This window comes from Dermacentor silvarum, chromosome 4 (genome assembly GCF_013339745.2).
Source record: "Dermacentor silvarum isolate Dsil-2018 chromosome 4, BIME_Dsil_1.4, whole genome shotgun sequence".
NCBI lineage: Eukaryota > Metazoa > Arthropoda > Arachnida > Ixodida > Ixodidae > Dermacentor > Dermacentor silvarum.
The window spans coordinates 74,205,311-74,220,165 of record NC_051157.2 but is presented as its reverse complement, the minus strand read 5'-3'; the positions used below and the strand labels follow the sequence as shown (position 1 = coordinate 74,220,165).

Sequence of the window (14,855 nt, the reverse complement as noted above, 5' to 3'; positions counted from 1 at the left end):
AGCTGATCGCACAGAAGCAAGGTAGAAGCGGTAATGGTTTCGTATTCGTGCGCGGTCACTGAGGAGAGGTATGGCGCGCCGCCGTGAGCGCCATCTCGTTTCTTTAAAACAAACTGCTCCGCGAAAAGGGTCAATACGCGGCGCTACTCTGGAGCCATCTTGTGGCCACCATCGCCGCATTACGCTTTTCTTACGCTTTCGCCCTATCCCCCTCCCCTTTCTGCCTCATGGTTTCGCTGACTCTCTCCGCTTTACTCCTCGCGTCTTGCTTTCCCCGCTGCGGTCCGCGTTCGCTTTCATCTTTCGCTGCGCTCGTTCGCTCGGTTACATCACCGCCGTCGACGCCGACGCAAGAACGGGCACCTAAGAGCTGCGCTCTAAAAGAGCAAAAAGAATAGGACAGCTTGCGCCATGACGAAGCATGCTACGCTATGGGCTAAGGACTTAGGAGCTGCTCTGCGGGGCACTGTATTATCTCTCCGGGAAAAAATCACACAGCGAAAAGCACGCGGGCATGCGCATTTCTGGAATGGTGCGACGCTCTCCACTTTTTTTATCGAGAACGTAGCTGCGGCCTCGCCTCGCGTGTTGCAGCTTACATCGAGCGCGATACTACGTTCTCGTGCCGATTGCGTATTACTTATTTCTGGTTAGCTTTTTAACGCGATAGCATTAAGGGCCCCGTGTCGCAGAAAATCCGGCTTCGGCGCCGGCACCGGCGCTGGCCTTGCGCGTGGCGCAAGGTGTTAGTGAACAAAAATTGAATTTCTCATAGTGAAATTCGCCATAAAAACGGTAAATTACGACTTAACCACAGCCTGCCGACATGGTGGCGTCGGATTGTAATTTGAATGTACGAGAAAACAATTCTGTTACGAGGGAAATCAAACACAAACGCCTTTTCCAGCATTTCTACCTTACCAACAGCGGCGCACTCGGGTAGGTTAATTGCGAAAATCATATCCAAATCATATCATCATATCCTCTCGGCAGGTCAGATTGGGACTTAGCCTGCTTAATGCGTTCTGAACACGCGCGCGCGTCGGTGCAATAGCAAACAATTAATAAAACAATAGAAAAAGGTCCTCGGGCCTTCACATTTTAATATAAGACGACTTATATTGCCCACAGAAAAACGTCTTTCCAGCAATGCATTTCTGTTTAAAAGTGAAGCCGACTTTAAGTGGATTGGTGTAAGCTTGGTTTTTGTAAGCTGGCTTTCCCACGGCCTGTGTTGCAGTGAAGCCTACTCATAAAGAACAATGCAATGCGAACGGGGTCTGTTAACGCTATCGCGTTCCACTCTTAAAGACGAAGCTTAAGCGTCCTCCAATTTTTCTTCCTTGTTTATTGTTCTCCTTATTCTTTGTTTATAATTTAGAAATATCTGGTTCTCAAGACGCATACCTTATCACTTTTCTACATAAATAAAAGCAGGATCACTGCATCTGCGAGAGCTGTCGCATATAACCGGTATTCCAGTATGTACGATCACTTTTCGCTAACTGCATTCTATTCCGTTATGATCATTCACGGCGTCGGCTGGACAATTTATGACCATTGGAGAACACCTATTGCAGAAGCCTGCACGCTATAGCCTATATACTGTTACGTCAAAGATTCACATTTCTGTCGTAAACATATATCTACAATTTGCAGAAAGCAATCATCTGGCACGTATTTTAGCGTCGTATCGAAACGAGAAATTATTTCTGATGAAGCCACTATAACGTGTGTCCAAGTAAGATTATGCACTAAGCGTTTTCAGTGCTTTTTCACTTTTATTTTTGTCAACCTTGCAATGACAAGTATCCTGTCTCCCCCTTACTAAGTGCACCAACCTTTGCTACAAGTTCGTACCAAAAATATACGCCAAGAGAAATAGAAAGCAAATACACACAACAAAATACGGAATCCTTGCCGTGCGACTTCATCCAAAATACATTTTGATGCAAACTATGTTGAAGGTAATCACAGTGATCCGCATTTGACAAGTTATCAACAGGATAATTTGTCACGGTAAACAAGTCTGCTATTGATAACTGATAGGCCAATATTTCAATGCCATGTTTCCCTCCCGAATGGTTACGGCCTATATTGAGGGAAGGACGTATAGGGAAGGACGTATCGGTGTGGGTACGGGAAACAAAATTCCCGAATAAACTATAAGTGTGGCGTGCTCTCAGGGCAATGCCTTTGATGGTTTTTAAAATAGAGTATATGTGCAGAGTGAGATAAATGAAATATATTGTGTCACAGAACTTCTTGAATGTGATTGTGTGCGTATTTTATGGGAAACAGGCGTAATTTCGGCCTGTGCACAGGAATAAGGGGCCACATTACGTTGTTTCCAATGGCTCCTCAGGCTTATCGGCATCAGAAGTGACGTCAGCAGTACGATAGGGTATGCTCACACTGATTCCGAGAATAGGTTCGACAACGGACACGTCCTAGAAAATGGCTGTCATCATTTTGTTCTTGGTTATTGTTTCTTGCGAGCCCCTAGAGTTATGCAAACATTTCATTCACGTAAGCGCGGACAATCGGACGCTTTCCGTGCAGGTGCTGCTGGAACACCGCCCCCATCGCTCGTCGGCCCATAAAGCGGTGAAGGCACTTTTGTGCTTCTTGAGGACGACGGGCTTGTGCCAACGTCTGTGACTATTAGTGCACTAACACACGTGTCAGCGAACTAACCGCTCATTTCCCTTCTTTCCATCCCTCCTCTGCCTGTCAGCTTTGTGTTCCCTGTTCCCATTCCCCCGGTGTAGGGTAGCCAACCGGACGTTATTCTGGTTAACCTCCCTGCCTTCTGCCTTTCTCTTGCTTCCTTCCTTCCTTCATTCACGTAAGGGTTGTAAGAAGTTACCCTTTGCGCTTTCAATTCTGTTACCACAGACGTCGGGTATTTAGAAGCACATGTTTGTGTATTACCTAAGAGTCAGTATATCAGTGGTGTCTGCACGCGTTTCACAGAATGGCTCCGATGTGTCCCAACTGGAAGGGCTGTGACGCCCTCGACAAGGTGCCATTACTATAACACCTTTTCCTGGTTTCTCTTTTTGCCTTCCTTTGTTACAGCATCAAATAGAAGCGAGAAAGCAAACGTCATCGTCAAGTTCAAGTTCGAAACAAATGCCTGCCAGATAAGCGAAGAAAAGATGAGAGCGTTGAAGGAGCAGTTCTACGCGAGGCTTCGAGAAACAACAAAACACATAAATGGCCTCTGCGACCCCAGCCGTGGCTGCACGATGGAAAAAGTTTCCGTCAAATGCAGATCTAAGAATTTCTCGAGCAGTACCACTACTGCTACAAATGGCCAGCGGCCGGAGAGAAGGCTTACGAAAAGGCAGGCTCAGGGCGGAGACGGTGAAGACGAGTTCGAACTCGTGATCTCTTTCGATTTCCCGCTGGGCACCGGCTTCAACGCCACACAACTGATTGACGGTTGCGAGGTATCCTGTTCTTGCAGTCTCCCATCGCACGATGCATTTGTTATACAGAACCTTCAAAGTTAAACTGTAAGTTTTCTTTAAAAAAAGTGAAGAAAAAAAAAGGCTATATACTAGCAGCACAAGTACAGTGATAGTTTATGCACTTTGGCAGGCACAATTTTCAGCAACAAGTTAACTATTAAGTAAGTGAAAGCTTTGCTAACCTTAAAAATTTCCGATTGTGATAATTTTTTCTATTTTAATCTGTAGAAGACAAGCACTTTCGAAGGCAACTGCGTCTTGTTTGATACTTCCAGGTGTTTGAGTCACGTGAACATGTTACCATAATCGAGAAAGGTTAGTGTTTAGCGAAATTTTTAGAAAATGTGCATTTGTTCACTTGTTTGCGAAAGTTGTATCTAGAAAAGTGCATCAACCCCCTCTAAAAGCAGCACTTCCGTGGCTACCATGCCTTTTTTTTTATAATTAGAATTCCTATTACAGATAGGTTAACATTGAAGGCTCTGTATAATAATTCATTTTCAGTGCCAATGGACTGCATGATTTTGTTCTTATGTTCAATATTTCATATCAGGATTGCAAGAACACTAGCCTGGTTCACCCAAGCGACGCGGAAACGACAGCATTGGGGCGGGCGATAGAAGCGGCCTTGAGCGAAGTGGTCGGAACTACAGTTGACAGAACGTTTCCTGGAGCGTCACTGGTAGAGACCACGCATGCCGTAAAGTCTGCTTGCCAAAGAGGGCAGGTTTCCAATGGACTGCGCTGTGGTAAGCGTTTGAGCAGCTTACGAACTTCACACGAATTATTGTAGCTTTTGCAATGTTCACTGCTTCACGCAATACAATAGAACTTTCTCGATTTGTTTCATGAGCGCCGTTTGCTGACTTGAACTTGCGCTTATTAGACTGCATGTTAATAACCGAATACATAACAAGAACTGACAAACACGGGAAAGTATAGTGAGATTGCCAAACATATTTCGGGTCATTGGTTTTTCAAACGTGTTCTTGAGCGCATTGTGGTTTCACGTGCAATCTGTCGGAAAATATGATGGATTTCGATGTAGGGCCCTGTCAGTTTCTTCACAATTAATATTTTGTCACTGGCCTTCGTAGGAAGCAGCATAGCAGCCACATCTCACTACAAAGGAATGGTGGCAAGCGTAGTGCTAAATCGCAATAACTGTGAAGAAAACCATGTCCTGTACATTTGTACAACAGGCTACATAGCACCTTTAGCTTCTGACATCGCAGAAATTGAAAACGCAAACAGCCTGTCAATAAGAAAGTGAAAGAGGGAGAGAAAAAAGAAAGAAACAAACAAACAAACAAACAAGGTACTTTAAACAAGAAACCGGAGTTTCTCGATAATATTGCACTATGCTACTATGTTTGCAGTGGCATTTAATTATTTAGAAGAAAGAATCACGACTGGAGCTTAGACAAGTGAGCTGTTTTGATTCGTATTCACGCCAGGTAATCACTGAGAGAGAGTAAGGTGAAGGGAACATTTCTTCGTTGCATGGTATCTGACGTATTCAATAATGTACTTCAGCAGAGAGCCGGTATATTAAATTGTTATTGTCAGTACGTACACCATAGGAGTCTTAATGGCACCGTTGAATCTCAGCGTATGATTCCTCAATATCCACGAACAGCGAGTTCCACTCGGACGCCATCATTGAGAAGGTGCACAGAAAAAAAAAAGTCTCGGCAGATGGCGGCGAACTGATCTTTTCCTATAGATGTTGCGCCAATCGATCTCGAGGCCACCGTAGGGCCACGTGAGAAATGAGCTCGAGGCCACGTGATCAAGGAGGTCCGCCAATACATTGTATTGCGGTCGCGTTTTGCGACATCCTTGTAGCTTGAATATAAGTGGCTTCAAGTCTGTGTTAACAAATCCCACATTTTTCGGTACCTCTAAGATTTCAACCGACTGCCGTTCCTCGCCACAGTCAATTGCCCTGTGGGGACCTACTACTACGAGACCGCCTGCGTGACGTGCCCTATAGGAACGTACTCCGACAAGGAAGCCGCTGAATCTTGCGTTCCATGCCCGGACAACAAGACAACGCTGGAGGGAAAGACGGCCTCCGTGTCTGATTGCCTAGGTAACCCGAAGGCTGAGCTCACAAGAAGGTCATAGACCCTGGACGCCAAAGGAAGCACTTTCGCCGTCACTATGCGGTGTGATTCGAATGATAATTGAGGCAAACATTTAAAGCAAGCATATGCAAACATGCCCGTCGTTAGGCTTCCCTTAGATTTGAAAATACGAAACGCCGAGTGGAAAATGAGAATGTTTGTGATAAAGCCACATTTTTCTTTCGGGGATCTCCACTTGAGCCCTGCTTGCTGTTCATAAGTGATATCCCCTACAGCGTATGGGAGTTACTGTGTAGGCTCCCTCAAAGAGCCTATACAGTAACTCTATTGTGTATATCAGGTTACTCATGTGTACGAAGGAGTGCATTTTACTTTTGGAAGTCGCCTTCCTTTTTTTTTGCATATCGCTTAGATACTTCGAGCCGTGTACAAAAAAACTTACCTCGTTACAGCCGAAGCTATATCTGTGCCTGCCTTGTCGTTTCTGTTATAGCGATAACGCTCACGGCTGACTGATATTTTAATGCGAAATCATTACGCGCACCATTACGAGAAAATTCGGCGGCGTTGTCGGCGGCGTGACCGAGCGATGACACCAAAAATTGCCGACGGCGCAAAGAGTAAAAACATGTCAAATTGTTCAGATTGATGTCAAGTTTCTCAGGGAGGTTCCTGTAAACCAAGTAAATTAATGGCTTTGAAAAAAAAAATTTGGCACATTTCATTCTGGGTGGGAATCTAAACCGGGCCTCCGGGGTGCGAGACGAGCACGCTTCCCCGGCGCCATGGCGGCTGCATGTTTCTGGCTGACTAAAGGTGTACCTAGTGCGTGCGTCATTGCACACGTCACGTCGCAGCCATCTGGCTGACTAAAAGTGTGGCCTAGTGCGTGTGTCATTGGGCGCTCGCATTAGGCCACACTCAAACAAAAACTTTTCACCAAAGGCACTATAATTCTTTCACATTCCCACACGTAAGCAGTCTTAAGTGTCTCTGCCGAATTTTTTAAAATTACCTATTAGTATCCGATAAATCGTCACGCCAGTGTTTTTATGTCGAGGTTCGACTGTAATATATTGACTGTCCCATGAAGCTAGGCGCTGCGATTGATCAATCGTTCGATTGATTTTGAGCTATGCTCTCCGAACTGATTTCGATCTTCGCGTGTCACGAACAGCTCTGTGCGCGCCTGGCACGTGGTCGAGGACCGGCAAGGAGCCTTGCATAGCGTGCGATCCGCACTCTTACCAGGACCAAGTTGGTCAGCTCTCCTGCAAGAAGTGCACCCTGGGCTTGTCAACGGGATACTGGGGTGCCGCCTCTTCATCCGAATGCCAAGGTGGGTGCGCCATTTATGAACAAGTGTATGTGTAACGACGCCGAGCAGCCACCTCACCACGCGCATGTCGCTCAGCGGCATATAAGCAAGTTCTCCTGGGCTAACACAAACACACGCGCTGCCGAGGGTGGTGGCATTTCTCTTGCGGTGTGGGAGATATAGATACACACTTTACACCGTCGAGCAATCATGCGTATGGAACTCAAGAGCTGGCAGCAACGTCGCGCACCATTGAGATTCTGCAGCTTGTCCAGTCTTAGTTGCTTTCTGGGCGATTTGTGCATTCGCAGGGTGTGCTATCGCTCCAGGACCGCTAGGCGTGGGAATTTCAAGCAAGAAAGCCGCGTGGCGTTCCTTTAAGTATTGGGCTGTGTGTCACGAAATCCGGACTGGAAAAAGGGGCGGTCACAGTGTGGATTGTCGATGTTCCTGCCTAACATACAAGTCATGCATAAGGACTGATTGGTAGATATTGAGCGAGGAGAGTTAAAATAAGGGTACCGCCCCAATTCGCATAGGTATTAAACGAGTGTGCAGAGATGAGAGGGGGAAACAGGAGAGCCAATAATCGACTGCCGCTATGTAGACAATGTAACCTACTGTTTTCCTACTAAATCAATCTATGTTTAAGTTGGCCTCCCTGAGTGCCAAGTGTCGCCGGATGGCCACGAAGACGCTTTGAGGAATAGTTGGCCTGGAAGTCCTGGGGGAAGAAACTTAATTGAGTTCAGCGTCAGCACGATGTCCACTTGATGAAGGAGGACGCCGTGGTGGAGGCCTCCGGATAAGTTACGGCCTCGCGGGGAGAGCACCACAAAGCGGGTTACACGAGCATTTTTTACATACCCCGCCCCTTCCCCAAGGCGCTGAGTCGTGCTCCCTAAAGGGCTGCAGAATATAGCGTCTCTTCCTCTTCACAACCACAATCTCTCTCATTGCGTTCCCATCGGAATGCGGCCGCCGAGTCTGGCAATCGAACCCAAGACCTCGTGCTTAGCAGCGGAACGCCATAACCACAAAGCCACCGCGGTGGGTGGTTGTGTTGCCACCTACTACTGCAGTGGTAGACTAGTGGTAGAGCATCCGCCTCGTATGCGGGAGGTACTGGGTTCGAATCTCGATGCCACCGGAACCCCACTGGTATTTTCTCATGGGTAGACGTTTCCCCCAGCCTCGGCTACTTGTGGGGCGTTTGCATATCAAAATGGGGCCCTACGGAGACTTGTAGTAATGGTCTCTGGGCGCCCCTCGTCCAGCCACAGACGGCCTTTGTGCAGAGGATCCGCCGCGGCGGTGGGAGGCAGACTATACCTACCGGTGATGTAGCATGCAAGGGTTGAAGCTCGGATGAATTGGTAACGGTGCGTTTTTTATAGCGTACACAGCGCACACATATTACTAAGTATGCGTTGGCCGTGAACACTATTAAAATGCACCTACAGGTACAATAGGTACAAGCGCGCAGCCAGCCTGGCGCTCAGATATTACGGGCCCTCAACGCTTGGAAAGGGGTGCTTTTCCCCAACCCGAGCTGTTTCAGCGGTGGTATTGAGTAGTTCATGAAAAGAGGCGCAATATAAATAAGATTACTTGTTTCGGCAACTCGTTATTCTCTCTGGCGTAGATTGGGAAGTGTTCGATAAGATCAGCTATTTACTTTTCAATTATTTACTTAATATGAGTTCAGCATAGTAATTATTAGAACAATATTGGAATAGAAATCAGACAGTGATCAGGGCATGTCTATTTTGTATATGTGGAAATGCTCAGAAGAGCGCAAGTGACCACACATTCGTTCTCAAACTTGTTCAGAATAGACATATTTTAATCAGTGTTGCCCTACGCAACCATTGCGCAAGGGATGCCGGTAGGCGCAGTCCTTTCCTAGTTGAACGGCAACTACAGGGAAAAGCATGTTGAGTTTGTGCCATGACAAACCCACTTGGCCATTTATACAAAAAAAAAAAAACAAAGAAGAAAAAAGCCAAGGAGGTGAGAATAAAAAACGTCAACAATCATGAACAGCTTCTATTCCGCAAATGCAACACACGCCCCGGATTAATTAAGAAAGACATTAAATGGACATTGGACCATACACTGATGAAATACTGGTTGTAAAATTCGTGATGGTCTCTGGATACAATGTATTGCTTAAGAAGTAACCTTGTTATTCCTACTGCGTTTTTTAAAATTAACTTGTAAAATTGAGAAGTCAGGCACGCAGTGTGCATACTGCTCTAAATAATACAGAACGTGCATGCCAATTCACTGACCAGGGTGATTCCAAATATTTTTCCACTGGAGGAAACGGGAGATCTGTGCGTACTTTTCCTGAAGCAAGGTTTCGGTTTACCACCTATTATCGGAACGAGCCATGGTTGTCTTTTATATACGCGAATTCGAAATGACCTCTCCAGAAGTACTTACAGTACGCTACACACAGGCTGCATTTCATCTACATTTACCACTAAAATTTACATCAGCCTCTGTCCGCACTATTCAAACTTCGTTGTTAGTGCTTCTGGAGATGCCAGTATGAGGTGGCTACTAGCATAGACGGTTTGGAAGAACCTATTTTTTTTTCTTCTTTTAACGCGACAGCGTTAAGAGCCCCGTGTCGCAGAAAATCCGGTGTCGGTATTAGCGTCGCCGGCGTTGTCCGTTAGAGAAAATTATATTTAGGCCTATGTATATACCACGCCTTGCTATGTGACATGCGACGTATGCGGGTTATATTGCCGCACCATTCTATCACTAAAGTTGCTCATACCTTCGTTTACACTCCTGACAAAAAGTTATTCCTCGAAATTTTGAGTGTTACAGCCCACAAGCAAATGTCACGAAACAAAACACCGACAGCGCATGCCTTTTCTGTTGAATCTTCTCAGACTGAAATGTGAAAGTGCGAAGCAATAACAGAAACCTGAAAATGATGTAATTTTCTTGGCGCGGCCGTGCACAACCTCCGGGATCGGCCCACGCAGGAGGTTGCGTTTCTACCAGAAAGCTCGCCTTCGTGCATAGCGTTCGCCGCCAACGTTTCGCGGTAAACATTGCGGTGACATAAGCTGCCGTTGCCTGGTAGCGTCAGTAGCAGTCAGGGATCGTTGTATACTACCGCGTTCCACTCTTAAAGGCGAAGCTTAAGCGTCCGCCAAGTTTTCTTTCTTTTTTTTTACGTCACATATCACGCCATAGACTCACAATAAAACAAGAAACCGCATAATATTGTTTTGAACGGTTTTCCTTAGGTGTTTGCGACCCCGGGACGTACTCGGCAAGTGGTCTGGCACCGTGCAAGCCTTGCCCCCTTGGCAAGTACCAGCCGGCCGCGAACCAGACTTCGTGCCTAAATTGCGACGATGGGCTTGGAACGTACGCCATCGGATCGGTGAATCAATCTGACTGCGTAGGCAAGTGGATTTCTCTTCCTTGGCTGTGATTGCCGTACGGTGCTTTTTTTTTCTCCCCAAGACTGTCGCGAAACAATGCGGAACCGTGACAAGAAGCCACCAATAAAGAAATGCATGCATCAGAAAGACACGCACAAAAAAATAATGAAGAGTGGGGTAGCTAGGAGATGGATAGCTATCGGTGGGGCTTTTGGGGACGCTATATTCGATAATTACGGCAGCCACTGCTGGTATTGAATCTGTTTGCAAACGTGTAGGGTTAGCAATGCAAGGTGGAGAAAAGATGAAAGGCCACATGGAAGCTGCAGTTTCACCGTCTGGTGGGTGCTTCACGGATAACGCAAATGTGGATTTTAAGGCAGTTATATATGGTGGCCGGCAGTGGGCGGTTCTTTTTTTTGTTTAAATAAATAAATAAATAATAAATAAATAATAAATAAATAATAAATAAATAAATAAATAAATAAATAAATAAATAAACCAGAATTACTTGTTTTGAAGATTCGATACATTGATGCGAAGGTATTTTCGTTGACATATTGGTTATGGTATATTCTATCACCACATATCCAGTGAGCGGTAGTGAGCGATCTCCACGTCAATGTCTAACCGAATTTGCGTTCCAACTACCCATGTTGTGCCTTTTTAATTTTTTAATTGTGTGGAAATGAGAAGGTGACTTGTTTTTGTGGACGCTTATGTAATGGACTGCGTATAACGGTATAAGTGAGGTTGCGTGTTCTGTGTTCTCTACAGTACGCTTCTTTTTTAACGGTATGATGCCATGACCCTGTTGCCCTTACGTTGCCGTGTTTTGTTGGCGCAAAGTTATTGCCGAGCAAGTTCAGGATATGCTACGGAAGGGTGTTACTGAAGTATCATGTAGCCCATGCGCAGCTCCCATGATCTTAGTTTTAAACAAAAGATGGCTCTTGGAGGTTTTACGTCAGTGGCGCACCGACGGGGCGGGATTCGGGGGTTGGAAACCCCCGCTCCCTTTTGTTTAACCCCTTTTCTTTCCTTACGCATTTGAGTACTGCAACTAAGATGTAAGACGCGCAATCGCCTGCACACTCGCAAAAAGCGATTTTTTTGACAATTTCCCGTGAAGAAATCGAAATTAGTGCTGTTTAGATGGTATTGGCAAACTGTCAACCCCCCCCCCTGGCAGAGATCCTAGGTGCGCTACTGTTTTACGTTGATTATAGATAATTAAACGCCATGACCGAAAAGGATGTATATCCGCTGGCTCGGATTAACAACGTCTTTGACTGCCTGCATTCTGCCTTTTAATTTTTGTCCCTAGATCGACGATCAGGGTATTGGCAGATTTCTATATACCCTACCGACAAGGAGACGATCGTATTTGTGATGCCCTATCAACTGTACCATTTTAGTGTTATGTCGCTAGGGCTTTGCAACACCCCCATTCCTTTAGAGAGATTTATGAACTCCATTCGTTGTGGTCTGAAATAGGGGGTCTGTTCGTGTTGTCTAGCCGACGTCATCATTTTTGGACGTACTTTGGAGTAGCATAACGACCGTTTAAGCCTAGTTATAGACTGCGTCGAAAAGGACTGCTTGGTTCTGAACTTAAAAAGTGCCGGTTTGGTGAGCGACAAACGTTGGTTCTTCATCACCTGGTTGACAAAGATGGGATCAGGTAATACCCCCCAAAATTCGAGGCTGTCAATGCCTCTAAGCTACCTCAGTCTCTAAAAGAACTCCGCACCTTACTGGGATTATGTTCTTATTTTCGACGTTTTAATTTTGCCCAGATTCACGAACGTTGTGTGTGTCCATTGACAAGTCTCGTGCGAAAAGACGCCCCATTTGAACGTTACCTGAACGTGACGCGGTATTTTCTCAACTCAAGTTTCTGCTGATGTCGTAACCTATCCTTCGTCACTTCGACCCATCTGCTCCGACTGAAGTACACACTGATGCAAGCGGAATAGGCATCGGAGAGGTTATAGTTCGACACCATAGTAACGAAGAAGTTGTCGTTGCCTATGCAAGTCGTTCTCTAAGCAAGGCTGAACGCAATTACATTGTGACGGAAAAAGGATGCTTGGTGGCTGTATTCGACGTCCAGAAGTTTCCCTGCTACCTCTATGCACGTCCGTTCACCATTGTCACCGACAATCATCGATTACGTGGGCTTGCTACCCTCCTCAACCCATCTGGCTGCTTTGCACGCTGGGGTTTATGGGGCTCCAAAAATATGACTTGATTGTTTTCTACAAGAGTGGACGACGTCATGCCAACATTGACTGTCGTTCCTGTCTCCCTCTGGCCATCCTCTGGCCATCCTCGCCGACGCTGTTGAAAAATTGCTTCGCCTCTGCACTTTGCAGTTCCGCCATTCAGCACCGTAACATCCACAGACGAATGACTTTGTAGAACGTACAATCCGTACCCTGACTAACATGCTGGCTGTGTATGTGACATCTAATTACAAGAAATGGGATGATGTCTTATCGCTTATCACCTATGCCTACAGTACGGTGAAGCACGAAACCCCAGATTGTGCTCCTTTCTATATGCTCTACGCTCGATCGCCGCGCCGCTCCCTAAATACCAATCTTCCATTTAAACTTTATACCGAGGACTCAGTTTCAGAAACTTTGTGCCGTGCTGAAGAAGGGCGTAGCATCGCCTATCTGCGCACACTGACCTCGTAAGTTCGCTTCAAAGAGCAGTATGACAGCCGCCAGCCACCACGAGCCAGTTTCAATTGAAAAAGATTCGGTGGCCCTTCCACTCTGTGAAGATGGTTAACCAGCGAAGCTGAAACGTGTGGTCCCGGTGTTTATCACTGGGTTAATCCCGATGGTTCATTAAAGTATTTATCAACTATATGGTAACACACACGTTCGGCTGCGACGGAGACAATGACATCACTGACGGTATGCCCGCATTCCGCCGTTGTCGCCTGGGTTCGATGTCTGGAGTTTACTCGGCGGCGTGGTTAGCAGCATTCACCCGCCATTGCCGCTTGCGATTATTCTAAATTAAATTGCTTCAAAACTAAACCTTTCCGTTACGTAAAACAATGAATGGCTCATACCCCTTAATCAATAGCTCATACCCCCGTAAACACGGCCTCCCCATTACGACGACAGAAAAGAAGTGAAATTCTACGCTGGAATGATAAGCGTCAACGGAGCCAGCTGTGGAAGAAGACGACGACGACGACGAACGCGGGAGCAGTGGCACGAGCGCGTGCCGAGGACGACGAGCACGAGTGCAACCCCAGGGGCGCCAACGAGCCAGCTGCGGAAGAAGGCGACGGCGCTCAAGCCAATGCTGATGATGATAGTTTTCTGTGGACAGGCGACGCGCAGAGGCTTTTTCGTTTCGCCTAGCCATTTAAAGCTTAGGTTTAAAACGGTGACTTGGTGGGGCTACGGACCCCTCAACGTAAGCGGGGCTTGTGTCAAAAGTCCTTGGCCCAGTATATTGGCTCCTGGACGGTTATTGACTCAGGCAGCACGGCAACATACGTGGTCGCACTGTGCCGTCGCAAGCACACCACTCTAGCAACAGTCAGCTGGCGCATCTTATATATACGTACCTGAAACAATCTCACTCCTTCACTCTGTCCTGACTCACCCGATGGGATTCGTATACGAAATCGGGAACGTAACGCCACGGTTGCCAAAGAAGACGCCAGGTTTTTGAATGAAACATCAAAGTGGCAGGGAGACGAAGAGGACGGCGAATTCGGGGCACTGCGTGCAGAACCAAGCGACTGTGCTTCTGGGCAATGATTCTCATTTGACCATCTACGATTAGACGCGCCTCATCCATAACAATATGTATACATGAAGAGACTTGCTTGTACTTTTTTACTGAAAGTGATGGGTGACCATCCTATGGGTACTGGACAGTGCTTTCGGTGGTGGTGGTTGCATCTTCCTTTTTTCTGGGGTTTTACGTGCCAGAACCAGTTCTGTTTATGAGGCATGTCGTAGTGGAGGGCTCCGGAATAATTTTGACCACCTGGGGTTCTTTAACGTGCACTACAACGCAAGCAATGGGCGTTTTTGCATTTCGCCTCCATCGAAATGCGGCCGCCGCGGCGGGGCTTCGATCCCGCGACCTCGTGCTCAGCAAGCGCAATTCGCACGCGAGCTTACGCACACTCTGTGGAACACCAGTAATTTCAGCAACGCACGTCTCCACAGATTGGATCCACGTCTGCAACTCCGTCTTCCACCAGGGTTACCACAAGCAGAAGCAACACTTCTGTTCCGCCTGTGGCTCAGCGTGGCATTCCCGAACGCCTATTCCTTCCGCATTGGAATGGCCGACAGCCCTGCTTGCGACAACTGTGGCTGCGAGGAGACAATCAAGCACCTCCTTTGTGACTTTCCCCGCTACAATATGACAAGAAAAGTGCTCGCGACTGCGCTTGAAAAACTGGACAATCGCCCCCTCACAGAGGAAAAAACTTTAAGACACTGGTCCAGACGGGCTTCGGCACTCAAGGCCATAAGGGATCTGCTGAAGTTCTTAAGGACTTATGAATTGT

General features: G+C 46.7%; 1 protein-coding gene across 1 annotated transcript in view; it reads left to right on the top strand.

Moving 5' to 3' along the window:
• Nucleotides 1-14,855, top strand: part of LOC119448705 (sushi, von Willebrand factor type A, EGF and pentraxin domain-containing protein 1) — a 95,198-nt gene that overhangs the window by 54,879 nt on the left and 25,464 nt on the right. Inside the window, exons 13-17 of the mRNA XM_049666465.1 lie at nucleotides 3,082-3,455; nucleotides 4,030-4,225; nucleotides 5,416-5,571; nucleotides 6,744-6,905; nucleotides 10,157-10,318. Coding sequence (XP_049522422.1) covers nucleotides 3,082-3,455; nucleotides 4,030-4,225; nucleotides 5,416-5,571; nucleotides 6,744-6,905; nucleotides 10,157-10,318 — 1,050 coding nt within the window. The remainder of the gene's footprint in view (nucleotides 1-3,081; nucleotides 3,456-4,029; nucleotides 4,226-5,415; nucleotides 5,572-6,743; nucleotides 6,906-10,156; nucleotides 10,319-14,855) is intronic.